This window comes from Carassius gibelio, chromosome A4 (assembly GCF_023724105.1).
Source record: "Carassius gibelio isolate Cgi1373 ecotype wild population from Czech Republic chromosome A4, carGib1.2-hapl.c, whole genome shotgun sequence".
Lineage (NCBI taxonomy): Eukaryota > Metazoa > Chordata > Actinopteri > Cypriniformes > Cyprinidae > Carassius > Carassius gibelio.
This window is the reverse complement of record NC_068374.1, coordinates 32,764,005-32,780,035: the sequence shown is the minus strand read 5'-3', so window position 1 is coordinate 32,780,035 and position 16,031 is coordinate 32,764,005. Positions and strand designations below refer to the sequence as shown.

The 16,031-nt window shown below is 35.2% G+C and overlaps 2 protein-coding genes across 4 annotated transcripts; both read right to left on the bottom strand.

The window, feature by feature from the left end:
- Positions 1-3,158: 3,158 nt before the first annotated feature.
- Positions 3,159-8,711, bottom strand: faxca (failed axon connections homolog, metaxin like GST domain containing a). Its single transcript, XM_052582815.1, has 6 exons — positions 8,208-8,711; positions 6,310-6,445; positions 6,036-6,232; positions 5,627-5,844; positions 4,343-4,459; positions 3,159-4,249 (listed from the first exon to the last, which is right to left on the bottom strand). The coding sequence occupies exons 1-6, from the start codon at positions 8,465-8,467 to the stop codon at positions 3,963-3,965; spliced, it is 1,215 nt and encodes a 404-aa protein (XP_052438775.1). The 5' UTR covers positions 8,468-8,711; the 3' UTR covers positions 3,159-3,962.
- Positions 8,712-9,375: 664 nt separating this feature from the next.
- LOC127977732 (cyclin-C-like) lies at positions 9,376-15,917 on the bottom strand. Of its 3 annotated transcripts, none has more exons than XM_052582799.1 (13): positions 15,727-15,917; positions 15,112-15,218; positions 14,838-14,922; positions 14,596-14,665; positions 14,460-14,511; positions 14,008-14,063; positions 13,487-13,522; positions 13,310-13,401; positions 12,078-12,145; positions 11,894-11,973; positions 11,694-11,812; positions 10,689-10,768; positions 9,376-9,782 (listed from the first exon to the last, which is right to left on the bottom strand). In XM_052582799.1, the coding sequence occupies exons 1-12, from the start codon at positions 15,756-15,758 to the stop codon at positions 10,714-10,716; spliced, it is 852 nt and encodes a 283-aa protein (XP_052438759.1). In that variant the 5' UTR covers positions 15,759-15,917; the 3' UTR covers positions 9,376-9,782; positions 10,689-10,713. The 3 variants fall into 3 exon arrangements, with proteins under 3 accessions (XP_052438759.1, XP_052438747.1, XP_052438739.1); XM_052582787.1 differs by lacking the exon at positions 9,376-9,782 and adding an exon at positions 9,857-10,555; XM_052582779.1 differs by lacking the exon at positions 9,376-9,782 and having other exon boundaries at positions 9,857-10,768; positions 15,727-15,915.
- Positions 15,918-16,031: the final 114 nt, after the last annotated feature.

Genomic DNA, 16,031 nt, shown 5'->3' with positions numbered 1-16,031 from the left:
TGTGTGTGTGTGTGTGTGTGTGTGTGTGTGTGTGTGTGCAGTGAGCGCCATCTACTGACGATAATGTGTTGGCGAAAAGCAATTCTTAATGAAATTTAGATATTACAGTCGTCTATATGTTTGCATGTTCTGTTTAGTCAAACATACTGGCATAAAGTATCCTAATGTAATATGAGCTCGGGGGTGTGTTTTATAAAAACACTTTCTTGTAGTTTCTAGTTTCTAGTCACTCACCGAGTTAGTTCAGATGGTACCTGTAGAGGTTTGTATAGGTTTGGTAAAGTGCAAGTCAAAAGTCTCAAGTCATTGTATGTTGGTTGTGAATCATATTCAATTGTGTTTGAAAGAAAGTTTTTACCTTTGGAAAGTTGTTCTGTTGGAGCAGGTGGCACCTAAATACATTGGATCAATATTTAACAATCTTAGGATTAAAAAAAAATCTGGCATGCAAACAGGCAATTGCAGTTTGTAATTGATTCATATTAACTGAATGAATGAATTATTAAACTAAAACTATTCAACATAAAACACAATTAAAGAAAAAAGGCTTTGTGACAGTATATACACGCTATACTGATATGATTTAAGTAATTGTTCTCTAGGCTTCAGAAATGAGGGAGTTTAAAAATCCTTCTAAAGTATATGTAGGCTTATTAGGAATGAATAATTAAGAATTAAAGAATGAACTGTAATCAGAAACCACACATAGAGCAAGGAACAGTTCATTTAATACAGCTATATTTCATGAAACGTGGTTTAATCTTTAATACATTTATCAGACAATTTGGGTTCCTTATGTTACAGTGACCATTTGTTCATGTCCACAACCCCTGCCTCCCCAATATTATGTATAGCCTATAATAAATCCATAAATCCCCCGGGGTCATGATACACACAACATAGACTCTGTAATATGGCTCTAAAATCAGCACACACACATGAAAATAAACATGAGACTTGGACTCCTACCATTGCCTTTCCAACATTATTCCATCTTTGGGTTGCCATATTTCTATCACTTTTGGCATATGAGTGGGACTGTATGACTTGTGAGGAAAATAAATGCACGATTGTCATGTATGGATGATAAAACTAGCTAGAAACTAAAGCTCAACAAGGAACCATTAAAAATTAATTTGCAATAGTCTGTAACGCCTAAAGTGAGCTTTTGAAGACAAGCCTTGAATTCTGGCCTAGTGAGCATCATCTGAAATTCATTCAATATGATCAAAAAGAAAACAGTGTGTAAAACACACAACTCTCACAGGAACTAAAACAACTGCAGATATTCATGAAGAAATATAACAACTCATTAAAAGTCAAGAATAAGTCTTTTGCAATACTTTCAAAACATAAATTAAATCACAAGCAATAAATAAAAAAAGATCAAGTGGTCCAGGATTAACACATAGTACAAACAAAAAAATTAAATATATTTTTTTAAATATTAAAATATATTATTATTATTTTATTTTTATTTAAATCTTAAATCAAGAAAAATACAAAAGCAAACAAACAAACATCTTAAGAAAGATTATGGTTTAACTCAGACTGACTGTCAATTTTTTGACTTTGTACTTTGAAGGAATGGTTCACCAGAAAAATTTTAATTTGCTGAAAATGTACTCAGGCCTTCCAAGATGTAAATTATTTTGTTTTATCATCGGAACAGATTTGGAGAAATGTAGCACTACATCAGTTGCTCACCAATAGATCCTCTGCAGTGAATGGGTGCCGTCAGAATGAGAGTCCAAACAGTTGATGAAAACATCACAATAATCCACACCACTCCAGTCCATCAAATAATGTATTGTGTAGTGAAAATCTGTGTGTTTAAAAGAAACAAATTCATCTTTAAGACATTTTTAACTCTAAATCATTGCTTTAGGTTAAAATATTAGTCCTCTGTTAATAATATTGCTTTCTCCAACTTCACAAGATATTAACTGATATACTGGAGTAATGTGGATTATTGTGATGCTTTTATTAGCTGTCTGGACTCTCATTCTGATGGCACCCATTCACTACAGAGAAAAAAAAAACTAATCTCTATGTTGTATGGTCAAAGGGTGAATAAATCATCAGCAAATGTTCCTTTTTGGGTGAACTGTTCCTTTAAGTCTTTGGCACATTTAAATAATTGCTGGCATGCAAACATTTTATTTCTGAAAAAAGCACCAGTTAATTAACCCAATGTTTATTTAAAATCGTTTTTTCTAATAATGCTTCATTTAAAAAAACATCAGATAAGTACATTTGGATTTGAAGGGGCATTCTTTCTAATAAATGCTCTATATAGACAGCATCTTAATGCAGGATTATGTTCAAGATTTTAAAAGGGCTTTGGTGGCAACAGGAAGGAAGTTTGTACGGCACAGCAAGATACAGATTAAATCTCAGTAAGGAACAGAAAAACATAAGTCTCCCGTCCTGCATGTGTCATTCGTTGTGCATCGGACCCTAGGAGATTATTCCTGCGAGTGTGTTCATGTGTGAAGATGACTCAGAGACTCAGTCCTGCAGCAGATGGACACACACACACACACACACACACACCAGCTGTCTGTCTCCATCTGTATTGTGTTATGAGTCTCCTGTAATGGCTGCATTTGAGTAACACTGCTGCATTACCAGGGTATTCTGTTCTGTTCTGGTCCAGTGTTTTTTTTGTCGTAGTAAATAATGATGCAGCCCACAGGAGGCGCTCTTGCATCACAGATCCATCTGAAGTGTTTGCTGTTCGACAAACACAAGTGATGTTTTTAGCTAGGAAAACATATACACGAGTCTTGCATGATATAGATTTTAACAGCATGCAACTGATTCTGGATCTGCATTGCAGACTATATTGATTTTACATTTTCTTGCAACTGAAAATAGACTGAACCTCAAACAAATAAATGATCTATTTATACATTCACCGTGTTTGCTCCTAAATTAATAATTTGCCCAATATCAAATAATAATCTGTCCTTAATTAAACATGCAGGGAGTACTGATGAGATATGACTGATATTAAACCACAAAAGTTAAGTTAAGCCTCTAAATTATGAACATGATCAAAACTGTCCTGGAAAACCTGTTCTATTGAATCTACTATATGCATTCTCTCATCAAACTGATAGATTATATATATATATATATATATATATATATATATATTTTTTTTTTTTTTTTTTTTTTTTTTTTTTTTTTGCAAGTTAAAGGCCTTTTAGAAATTGTGAAAATTTTTGTAGTTCAAGTGTCTTTTTGCTGTGACAAATAAATAAAATAATCATAAAAATAACTTGTATATTGTTATATTTCAAGATGAATACTGGACAGCAACTTAGGCTTACTTGATTTATACTTACGCATAATTTTTTTGAAAAATCATGGTCAAATATGAGTACTATCAAATATGCTAAATATGATCAAATAAAACTGGATGTGAATTTTAGATTGACTATAAGAATGAGTCAAGTTGTTTCACACAAGTATTTACACACTTCAATCAGAACCCAAAACCCTTCTTTCTGTCTGTCTACCCGTATAACAATAAATCCCAGGATGTAAGAAATGCTGTTTAGCTACAAAAACACACACAGTGAAAGGGAAGTGGTCACATGTGATGATGTCATTCTGTCGATTTCGAGCGCAGTGATGATGTCACAACCACAGGAGGAGTGATTCAGCTGAAGCATCATTCACTCCGTTCCATTCTCACTCTTTAATCCATCTTTATTATTCTGTTTGATACTTTTTCTCCCTGGATTTTCCATGGCCTGACCTTCCCTCATTGAATAAAATCTCATTCTCATTAATTAAAAAGTGTCAGAATACCTGTCCATCGCTGAGAGTCTGGGAAAACCGCTGCTATGTTACCACATCTTTATTTGACCAGCCCTTCCCCTGCTAAAGGGCATGTGGGAGAACGAAGGGGGCGGGGCCCGTGCAGATACATCATCAAGAGGGTGTGGTTTTCACTTCAAATGCTCAGTTTCTGAGCATTCGGTGTCCATGTCAGAATCGAACAGGGAGTGCCCGGTGGCGTCGCTGTCTGGTGACGGTGTGTCATGGTGCGACAGAGCACTTTCCTGCTCCTGGAAGCTGCCGCTGCGTGAGTACAGACCCAAATCCGGAAGCTGAGAAGGAGAATCCGGCTCCTCGCTCAGTCCGTCGTAGTAAAGGTCGTCGACGTCCACAAACCACTCCGGCCAGAATTTGCGGCGGATTCGTTCACAGTACATGGCCAGGTTGATGAACTCGCCTGCACCGATGAAGCAGCTTCAGTCAGTTAATGCACTCAAAACTTTATGTAACAGTATCATAATACACAAAAAGCATGAGTTCATGAGCTCACCTTTGATTAACTGCTCTGGACGTGTTCCTGGGAGAGTCCACATGGCCTGAGCCAGATGACCAAATACAGCAGCATCTACTGTGGAGAGCTCCGGGCCCATTAGATACTTTTTATTGCCTACAGGATAAAATTGTTATTAAACTGAATTATATAAAACAACAGAAAAATTATTTTTCTATATTTTTCATGTGTTTTCTGGTTTGTTGCTATGATGTTCTGGTCTCTAGATATGGCTCAGGTACCTATGGAAGCTTGTTTCTACCACAGATTTAAAAAATAATAAAGGTCATTGTGATTTATATATTTGTTTTCTCTGAATACTGAATTTACATATTTTTCAGAATTGTAAAAATGTCAAATGACTTTTTCCCTCTGATATTTGATTCTCAGATTTTTTTTATCATAAAAAAAGTTAATTATGACTTTTTTCTAGGAATTATGAGTTTATATCATCACAATTTAGAGCAGACAAGTCAGAATTGAGATGAAAAAGTCACAATTACCATATCTGTTATCTCATAAAGGAAAGGTGTTTTCATAGCAATTCACCTGTAGTAAGAGTATGTTCTTTCAAGATTATTCATATTTGAAAAGTAAAATGACTTCAAGTCTTGTTTACTGACACATTTACCAAAACTAATGTATAGAACTGTAATGAGTTTATGCTTAAAACAAGAAAAAAAAAAATAGAGAGTAAGAAAAATGATCTTGTTTGCCTTAGAATTAAAGTTTATTTTTATCACCACACTTGTTTTAAGCATAATCTCATGCAATATTAAGTAAAGTGTATCTTGATATAACAATTTTACTTATTACGTATCTTACTTACAATCTCTATTTATTTGTACTGGAGATTAATACAAAAAAAACAAGTAAGTTTCCGGTGTGAAAGGATGATTTAGGCTTTCTGAGCACTAGAGGACAATGATCCATTGCTGCTTTAATTTTGTAACCGGTTTTTAAAAGTTCTTAACTCCAGAGATTCATCTAGAATAATCTAGATCAGGGATCCTCAACTCTGAACCTCGAGATCCACTTTCCAGCAGAGATCAGGTCCAGCCTGGATTAAACACACCCACCTGCAACTTCGCACTGATCCTGAAGACCTGGATTAGTTTGCTCAGGTGTATTTGATTAGGGTTGGAGCAAAACTCTGCAGGGAAAGTGGTTCATGAGGTCCAGAATTGAGGACCCCTAATCTAGATTAAATATAGAAAATGACTAAAATGCTACAAATCCTGTCAATAAAGCTAAAAAACTGTGCCTTAGATGTTTAAAACACACCAAGGAATGTGGCAAGGGTGCGCATGTCTTTCTCCATCAGAGAGTAAACCTCCTCTTTGGAGAAGCGTCCGATCCCATGGCCGTACATCTCTCTCTTCACAATGCTGCCGGTCACCTGACTCAAAATCCACCTGAGCATGTCACTCAGTGGCCCGTTTGTGGCTAACATCTTCTGCGTCTCTTCCACATTGTCCACCCACTGACAGTATGCTATCGTCCTAAAGCAAAATGCATCATATGTAGAATATTAACACATTTCAGTCATTCAGTAACTTAAATATTCAAGTAACTTATGCAAGTGAATCTGATCTCTGTTTTTCTACAATATAATGAAGCACTGAAGATGTTCATTCAAATATCAGGGTTGATTTAGACCATATGTGAAGAAAACCCCCCAGCTCTTTCTCACCAGTAGAAGTGTTCCTCCACCATTTTGGTTATGGCACGTGAGATGGCTTTCTCTTGAGGACTCAGACTGGAGTTGAGATTCACGCCGAGCTTTTCCTCCAGGAAGTCGATGATGAACTCTGTCCCGCACACCTGCTCCTTATTATACGCTATCCAAGGCATCTTCCCTTGAGGAGACAGCTTCCCATCGAAATAGTTCTGAGGAGAAAACAGCTTGTATGTTTAAAAAACATCCACCTCTTTTCACAACGTATCATTATCATATATTTTGATACCTGGTAAGGAAGGTCCGCCATCCGCAGGTATGTTTCTATCTTCAGGCAGAAAGGGGACAAGCTAGGCACTCCAGTTTTGGGCCGGGCAAACTGATGCAGAATGATGGCATCTTCAGAGTCCAACTCCTGTTCCTTCCTGCAGGGCAGCAAATATGGAAGTGAATTAGAAATTAATGGAGATCAAACAGTTCACAAATACACTAAAACATCATAAAGTGGTACATTTTCTTTTAAAAATGCACCAGAAACTGTCCAAAATGAGCAAGATTCAGCACCATCTACTGTGAAAAGCTTTGAGCCCATTAGATACTAATGGGAAAAATCCTATTATTACCTTGGGAGAAATTATATTATTAAATTGAATTATGTAGGGGGAAAAATAGATTTTTATGCAGTTTTTATGTGTTTTCAGATTGATGGTTGCTATAATATAGCTTACTTACTTCCTTCAGTGTCTCTGGGATTTTTTGAAATTTCATCCTCTTTAAACCAACTTTATCATATTCTACAATTTTCAATTTTGTTTCAAAACACACCAGAAACTCTTCAACATGACCATATACAGCATTATCTATTGTGCAAAGCTTTGGGCACATTAGATACTTTTAATTGCCTTTGAAACAAAGTATATTATTATTAAATTAAATTACTTGATACAATTGGGGTAAATAGATTTTTAGATTATTTTTAATGTGTTTCCTGGTTGGTTGTTATAATATTCTGTTTTTTTTGTTTTTGTTTTGTTTTTTGTTTTTTACATTTTATAATTTTTAAACAGAGTTCATCAACTCCTAAAATTATAAAAAAAAAAAAATTAAAATGGACCAGAAATATTCCAGAAACACTTTAGATCGATTCAGAGTTCAGTCTTTAGTGATTAGTCGCTGTCCACTTCAGTGGTGCTGAAACACATTCAAAGCATCACAGTCAGTAGCGTTCTCTCTTCAGTTTTGTACTTATAAGTGTGTCTCTGATCTTAAAACAATTAATAATATGTAATTATATTTGTGTAATGCATGTCTGAATCAATAGCTCATGTGAATGGTCATCAAATAACACCAAGCCTTTCCCAGGGCCTTGTGTAACCTGAGATGTTTTGCTAAGTACTAACAGCACTGCCATTTCTGCAAAGGTCAGAGACAAAGCAAAAGCACAGAATTAAACCCAGCTGGCTCTGATCTCTACATTGACGGGTCACTATTTACACATTGTCAATAAGGGTATGATAAAGGTCATTCTATAACATCACAATATCACAAGGAGACATCCTCAAGGCCTACATATAGAGACGCTCCTGCTGCCATGCCCTTGATATAGCACACATCAACATATCAACATGAGTAGACGAGGTAATAAATAGCATACTGCTCAAAATTCAATCAGTTGGCAGGTTCTGATTCTGATATTCATCTGTATTCATCACTCTTCAGCGTAGGATAACGAATGGCTGCATTGCATTCTGTTGACATGAATTTAGGTAATTTTTCTTACATAAAAACCCTGTTCATGCCCCTCTCACTCCACCCAAAGGGGATATATATATATATATATATATATATATATATATATATATATATATATATATATATATATATATATATATATATATATAAGCATTACATAAATCGTAATAATAACAAAAACAGAATAATACAATTATTGTTATATATAATAATTGTTAAATATTATTTACAAAATATTAAATATGTCAAATAATATCTAAAATATTTAAATATTAATATATTAAAATATAAACATTAAATTTATATAAATTATATATAAAAGTACAAGCACTGCATGGATAGCAGTAATAATAATTTATATTATTATCACCACTGTCTATGCAGTGCTTATTTATTGAGTGCTAATATATAAACGTTGCATAGATAGATAGATACCTAATGACAAGCAGCTCGTGTAGTAAATAGGCAGCGGCGGCGAGCAGCGCGCCCCCGGTGATGTAGAGCGTTTTTCTCCACCAGGAGTCGACTCCTAACGCAGACATGATCCCTCCGCACTCCTGCAGCGGGTAGGCTATAATGTACCCATATAACGAGAGATCCTCCTCAGAGCCGCACAAGCCGAGCGAGAGGCTCTTGTTCCGGCCCAGTTCAAGCGCGCAGGAGCGGCTCCAGGCGAAGGCGACGTGCCAGTACATCCTCTCTCTCCTCTATCCGCCCTTCGGCCCGGTGTGGGTTCGACAGAGGAGGCTTCATCAGTGCCGCAGGGTGGAGGTGGTGAGGATGTGGGTGTCAGAGGGTCTAAGGACAAACGGATGAGGAGCAGCAGCGGGCATGTCGCCTCCTGATGCTGGCCGTCCGTCCCCGCGGTGGGGTCGGCATCAATCCGCAGCCGCTCGCCGCCGCTGTTTACCGCACAGCTGAGCGCTGTACGTCACCAGGGGCGGGGCTGCTGATGCTGCGAGGGGGCGGGACGAGTGCGCAGATTCGCCACTCTCATTGGTCAGATCCACTTGTTCGGTAACAAAAAATTCATAATAGCTCATTATATGAAATCAGTAATTTATAAAGGTTCCATTATTTTGTTCCAGAAACGTTTGATGAAGTAGCTTCGCAACTAACCTCACAGAACGAAGGATTAATAATATGTTCTATTTACATCATTGTTATTTTCATATCATGTACCGTACATCTGCTGTAGCTTACATTAATATATGGAATTCAGTTTTTTTTTCATTTACGTTTTTTACATTATTATTATTATAAAATCAAATAGTTATAGTTTAAACGATTTTAGTTAATTTAGTAGGTTAATTCATGACAATTGGGAGATTTTTGTCAGTCATTTTAAAGATAATTTTTTTTTCCCAATTTACATGAATCACCCTACATCGAAAGTTTCACATAATTCCCAATGCACCATTAAAATTAAGTTTAAAATATAACAAAAGTATAAAATTAATTTAATATAATTTAAAACTTTATAAATATATAAAAATATTTTATATAATTATAGAAAAGAATTAAATTATATATTTAATATATAATTTTTAAATATCATTTTAACACAGGACACTTTTCATGCCAAAAAAAAAAAGATTTGTAATTTTTGTTTCAACAGCAGCTTTATTCAATAAGGCTTCTGAGCTCCATTATAGACAAATTAATGAGAACACTCCAAGCCCTCTCATCTTACAGAGCTCTCACATTGACAAATATATATACAGGCAAATAATGGGTATAATGCATCACGGAGAAGGGCCACATTTATGCAAGTTCACTCAATAAAGATGAGGCAACACTCCTAAAGCACAACTAAATGTAAAATAATTCCATTCAAAACACACCCAAACATGTATGTTCTGTAAAATAATTTGAAGTCCTTCATGTCCACCAAACTAATGATGGAGATGCAAATGATAGGAAGTGAGGGACTTGATAACCACATCTAAGACGTAGATCTACATGGCCAAAACCCTGAAGATATTGGCTTGTCCTCCATGGACAACAAATCTAAAAACAAACAAAATGAAAGCAAAAAAAAAAAGTCATTTGGCTTTATGTCAAGTACACATATAGCATAATCATACAGTAAATTTATGAGACAAAACAATGTCAAGGGCTATAAATGGAAAGCATATTTACAATGCCGTTTGAAGCATACTGTGATCAACTCAACTATCTGTGTCACTTGTGCATTTTAACTCACATCCACATGTGCGTCAAATATCCAATCAGGATTTGATTACACAGTACGAGGGTTCAAAAGATCGCCGTCACATAGCCCTGTGGCCAATCAGTTTACAGACAGCCACTTTGTAAAGAGGACTGATCCGTTTCCCTGAGGAATACAAACTGTGATATGGTCAACGAGAGGCACGCATACAAATATATTTGCGATTAAACACACACACTCTCTATTTGCCGCTCTCAGACAGAAAATAATCAAGTTTTCTTAGTTCCCAAAGAGCATCCGCTAAAAGAAGCTTAATGGGACTTTTCAAGGAAGTCAGGACTATCGACTAACAAGATCTGGGAAAACCGCACCCCTCTTAATCAAACAAATACCAAATGAGGTGCGTTTGTGTGTGTGTTGTGTGTGTGTCCGTAACATTCAAGACAACAGCCTTAGGCTTGCCAATAAACTCTAAATCAAAGCATATTTCCTATTGGTGAGCAGTTCTGACATGGGCTGCTCTGATTGGTGGAAGGAAAGAGGTGGCATCATTCTCTCTGCTCTGATTGGTGGAAGGAAAGAGGTGGCATCATTCTCTCTGCTCTGATTGCTGGAAGAGCCCAGAAGAGAGGAAAGAGAGGATTTGTGCCGGGAATGTGTTTCCCCACAGTCATAAAACAATGAGCTTGTGAAAAGGAGCATTCAGATGTGCCGGGATGTGCTGTGTTTGTGTATCACTCCACCTCAGGTCCTCCAGCAGAGGCCGCTCTAGGACTGACTGTACGAGCTGTTTTGACTCCCGTTTGAGCTCTGATCAGTCTCACTGTTGTAAGAAAAGAAAATACGAGTGCAGAAGTGAGAGGAGATAAAAAATGTCTTTTCCACTTTTCTTAAAACTATAAAAATTACCAAAAATGTTGGTAATTGAAATAAAGCTGAAATAAAATATAGATGAAAAACTTGAACTTGAGCTAAATTTAGAAATGTTGCCTTGAAAACTAACTAAAATAAGCATAAGTACTAAAGTTACTAAAACTAAAAACGTAATAAAAATTAAAACGAGCCTTAATAAAGGGCTTTTCCACTTTTTGAAAATGTTTCAAATAATTTTGAGTACTAAAATAATAAAGAAAAAAAACTTAAACCTAAAACTTAAAAAAATATTTGAACATAAAACAGACTTTAATAAAGGGATTTTTTTCTAACTATCAAAAACAATAAAATAAAAATAAATAATATAAATGAATAAATACAGGATGAAAAACGTACATTTTAAAAACTTGCCATAAAGCTATATAGACACGGTCAAAATAAATAAATCAATCAATCACAAAAGCACATAAAATTTGTAAAATGTAAACTGAAAATATAAGCATGAAAACTAATTCAAAATATGAATAAATAATATAAAAGTTTATAAACAACACTAAAATATCATTGGGCAGTATCATCAACCATGTTAAATGCGGTGAAAAATTCACAAGTGTGAAAGCATGCATTCTAACAAAAACTGTGACATTAACTCTAAAAAAAAATTTTTTTATCTAGAACTGTAGTATAATCCAGTAATTTTACTTTTATCCATGACATTTACAAGAATTCAAGAGTTGCAAAGACATTTTGCACTGAAATGCACTGCCTCTTTTCATTGTTTCTCTTTGCATTAGTGAAAGCTTCCCAGAATATTTCCATTTAGATAAATATAGTGTTGTGTGATTGTGAAAACTGAGGTCTGCAGTCTGTCGTACCTGTTAGGAGGAGGTTTGGGTTTGGGCACTTTGTTGAGCACAACGGCCATTTCCTTCCTATCATCAAAGTTCTTCCACTGGTCATAGAGTTTCAGAATCACCCTGATAATCTCCAGGATCTGTTTGGAGGAAAGCTCCTTTGTTAATATACAGAGCAAGGCAGAAACATTCATTCATTTTTACAGCCGAGTGTCTCTTACCTTGTCCATGTCAACAGACAGCTCAGCGAACCACTGCCTGGCATCTTTCTGCTGCACCACACAGGCCACATGCAGGCAGGCTGGAGGGGGAGGGACACACAATCTGTAACTCCGCCCACTGGTATGTGACATGACAATGTCTTCATACAGTTATTTGGATTAAATATAGGCAGTTTGTTCTTACCCAGTGCTATCATAAATGGAGGATAAAGCAGACACAGGTCTGTCCTGTAGGTGTCGTTCACTATCCTCCTGCACACATTCACAGGACATTCAAGTTCACTCATTCAGCTTATTTTGCGAGACAGAAGTAAGCTATCTTCTGTGAATGTGCAAGACTTCCGCTTCTTTAGCTGCTATAGGAAAATGTAGTAAACCAGTATTATTTTAGTATCACTGGGATATATTATAGTTTTTATTAATATTTTGAATCGGTTTAATTTTAATATTTGCGGTTTTCATCTTAAAGTTTTAGTAATTTTGTTATTTTTCTCATTAGTTTTTGTTTGTCTAAAGTTTTTATACATTTTTATTCAGTTTTAGTTATTTTCATATATTAAGTTAAACTAAATTAAAAGGAGAAATGATGCCATGGCATCTAGCCAAAATAGAATATATATATATATTTCAGTTCATTTTTGTTTATTTCAGTTATTTTAGTGTTTATTTCTACAACTATTTCTATAACTATAATAATCCTGCAGAAAATGGTAACACTATTTGCACTTCAAACCAATTTATTTATAATATATATATATATATATATATATATATATATATATATATATATATATATATATGAAAATAAATTTAAAAATATTATAAGAAATAGAATTCAAGCAATATAACAATTTTTGTAAAAAAAACTTTCACAAACTTAAACTATTAAAAACATTTTTGCTATTTAAAATAAAGCCAAAATAAAATATAAATATTAGATTAAAAATGTAAATAAAAATTAGATGTCATTTTGGTAACTAACTCAAGTTTAAGTACTAAATGTTTTTTTTTATTATTATTAATTAAAACCGAAACTGAACTAAAAGTAAAAAAAAAAATAACGATATAAAAAAAAAAAAAACATAATTGCAAAAACACAACAAAATTACTAAAAAAAAAAAAAAACCCAAACAAAACAAAAAAAAACTTAAATTACTCTGCTGGAAGCAAATGACACCGAACGCCTCACACATTCATTTTACAAACAGTTGCACCTGCTCTTGCATTAAAAACAAGATTTTTTAATGAAAGAAGAGCTTTCAGGAGAGGCATAGATTCAAAAGCAAGAGGCTTGTATCTGCAACTTATCTAATCAACATTTCCTTCACCGCCCACTTAGATGTTTCTAACACACTTATAAGGCAAAATGAACAGTGCTTGCTTGTTTTCCATGCCGTCTGAAGCCACGCTCCTCACCAAGCCAGCGGCAGCAGCATGTCCTCCTGCCCCATGTCCTGCACATACTGCAGTAACGGTCTGTAAGGGTGATACACGATCAGACAGCAGTCCTGAAACAAATCCAAACCAAACACCCATGAACAGAGGCCAAAAACTAACACCTGAACATCCCAAAGAAGAAGAATCAATACCAACCATGAGCTCCAGTAAGTAGAATTCACACTCCAAGATCTAGACACAAAGAGAGAAGCATGAGTTCACTGCAAAACATGTGGATAATTTTTCCCATTATGATTATCCATAAACGTACCACCAGGCCTCTGAGACCCCTGATCAGTGGTGTCCCCAACAAATAAAACTCTTTGTAATCATACCACACTTATCACCAGCCCGAGACACGGGCCAACAGTCATTTTCACCATAACGAGACTTTCCTACGAAGGTGTTGTAAGCGCGAGGAATGTCGCTCCTGATTGGGTGTCAGAAACTTGGTGACCCTTAGGATGTGACAGAAGGCTGCATCATCACACACACAATCTCAGCCTCTCAGACAGCGTTTCCATCATATGAATCAGACCGTTTTATCTAGATCTTTAGTGACGCTGTCAGATTTGTTTGGGACTGTAACAGCAAGGCCATCTGGAACAACTCGCCTACATTTCAGATCAGTGTTTTAGAAGTTTTCTGCTGGAGCAAAGCAAAGAAGTCTGACTCACGTGGTTCATTCTGAAGGGAAACTCCTTTGGAAAGGCATAAGAGAACCTTGTTTTCACTGTTACAAACAGAGAAAGATGTATTTAATCCATATTAGTATGAAAACATGATCTGGGATTCCCAAACCTTCCTGATAGTGAAGAGATTTGGTGATTTTTTTTTATTTTTCATTTTAGATTTGCATCTCAAATAAATGCATCTTGATTAAAGGATGTTTAGACATTTGTACTAAAAAATAAAAATACTAAGGAAGACAATCTTTTTTTTCCCAGTGCATGCAACATTTATTATCATGACTTTATGATTTTAAAATCTTTTAAAGTTCTTTATTTGTGGAAGGGTGAATTAAGTCTTGTTAAGACCCGTTGAAACCCTGTACTTTATACTGTTAAATTGCATTTCTGTAGTAATATATGATGCTGTCGGATGAGTTTGTGAAATATAAATTACTTACTCACAGACGTTGCTGCTGAAATAAGGCGTGTGTTCGAAACAACACCAAATTCCTGTTAAGGAAATTTTTTTTTTATTACATTAAAAATCAAAATGATGCATCTTTCAGCAGAAATTCCCATATTGAGAGTGTTTACCTCTACTTTAGAGGCCAGAAACACACATGTGGGGGCCATCAGCACAGGGTCTATGCTCTTCAGAGAGTACCTGAAAACAAGCCAAGAGCTTTCTTTAACTTTCATGCAAGTGTACTTGAAAAAGCCACAGAGAATAAATGTAGCACCCTCATTTGTAAAACACAAGGGCCATCAATCTTAAAGTCGAGCACCAATCTTTACGGAGGAAGTAAAGGCTGTAACAAAGAAAAGGACCTGCTCACCTGGCGTAGAAACGCTTAAAGTAGACTGTTGCCGTTGCGATGACCTGCTGCCTGAGTTTCAAGTGTTCCCCTAAAGCTTGAATCACTGCCACGAGAAGACAAATTAAACTATTTAAAGTGTTTAAAGACAAGGTTTAATGTTTTAAACTTTGAATGAACATTTCCTTAAAAATGCATCTTGAATAAAATACAAAGCAGCCAAATTACACCTGAAGATTTGCATAAATTCAGAACAGGCCCATATTCATATTTTAAAAATAATTTATCTCCATACCATTGGCAAAAAATATCTGTAGCTTCCAATATTCCTCCTCGGTGAGGAACTTGAGATCTTTCTGTCTCTCCTTCATCAGATCCTGTTTGTCCAGAACCCACTGCAGACTGATAAGAACAAACACCAGACACTTAAAATCCAGAAATCATAAAATAATAACTTATAAATCAGCGCAGCGGCATTACATTGTATATTTAATATACTCCTAATTTATGTCACTTCATTTACAAACTTCATACAAGCATCAAAACAAAATGATACTTACTGAAAAACGTAAAAATCACGTAAAACGTTAAAAATGAACTAATGCCGTGAATAACACATTTATTATTATTTTTTCATAAATTTAATTTCTCTATGGTTTCTTCAGTTCAAAGCCACTAGCCAGCCGGCTAAAACTAATAATCCAGATATTTAAACTATTCCAAAAATAATAGACATCCATTCTAGTATATATTCTTTGGTATTAACGAAGATTTAAAAAAAGACATTAGTTACAATTAGGCAAATCCATGAGTTTGTATGGTTTTGTTTCTCTTGCAGCTTCGAAGCAGCAAAACCTCTAGAAATTCCTTTAATGTCCTCGATTTATTTACAAAAGCGGTCTCTACTTACTAATGTGAGCTCTGCCAGAAGTTCCCTGCCATCCTGAGATTTTTTAGGTAGAAAATAAACTTAACGTGATCTTAAATTGAGTTAAAATAAAACGATACTCTGATTAAATCAGACGATGAGCGCGACATAAAAAACACTCCGTGTAATTTAAATGTGCACATGAAAACGGTCCGGAAGAAAGCAAATCTAAGCATGAGTTCCGGGCAGTTTCATAACATAACATAACATAACATAACATAACATAACATAACATAACATAACTTTTTTTCGTATTAAGATGTGCTTTCCTTTTGAAGCAAAAAAAA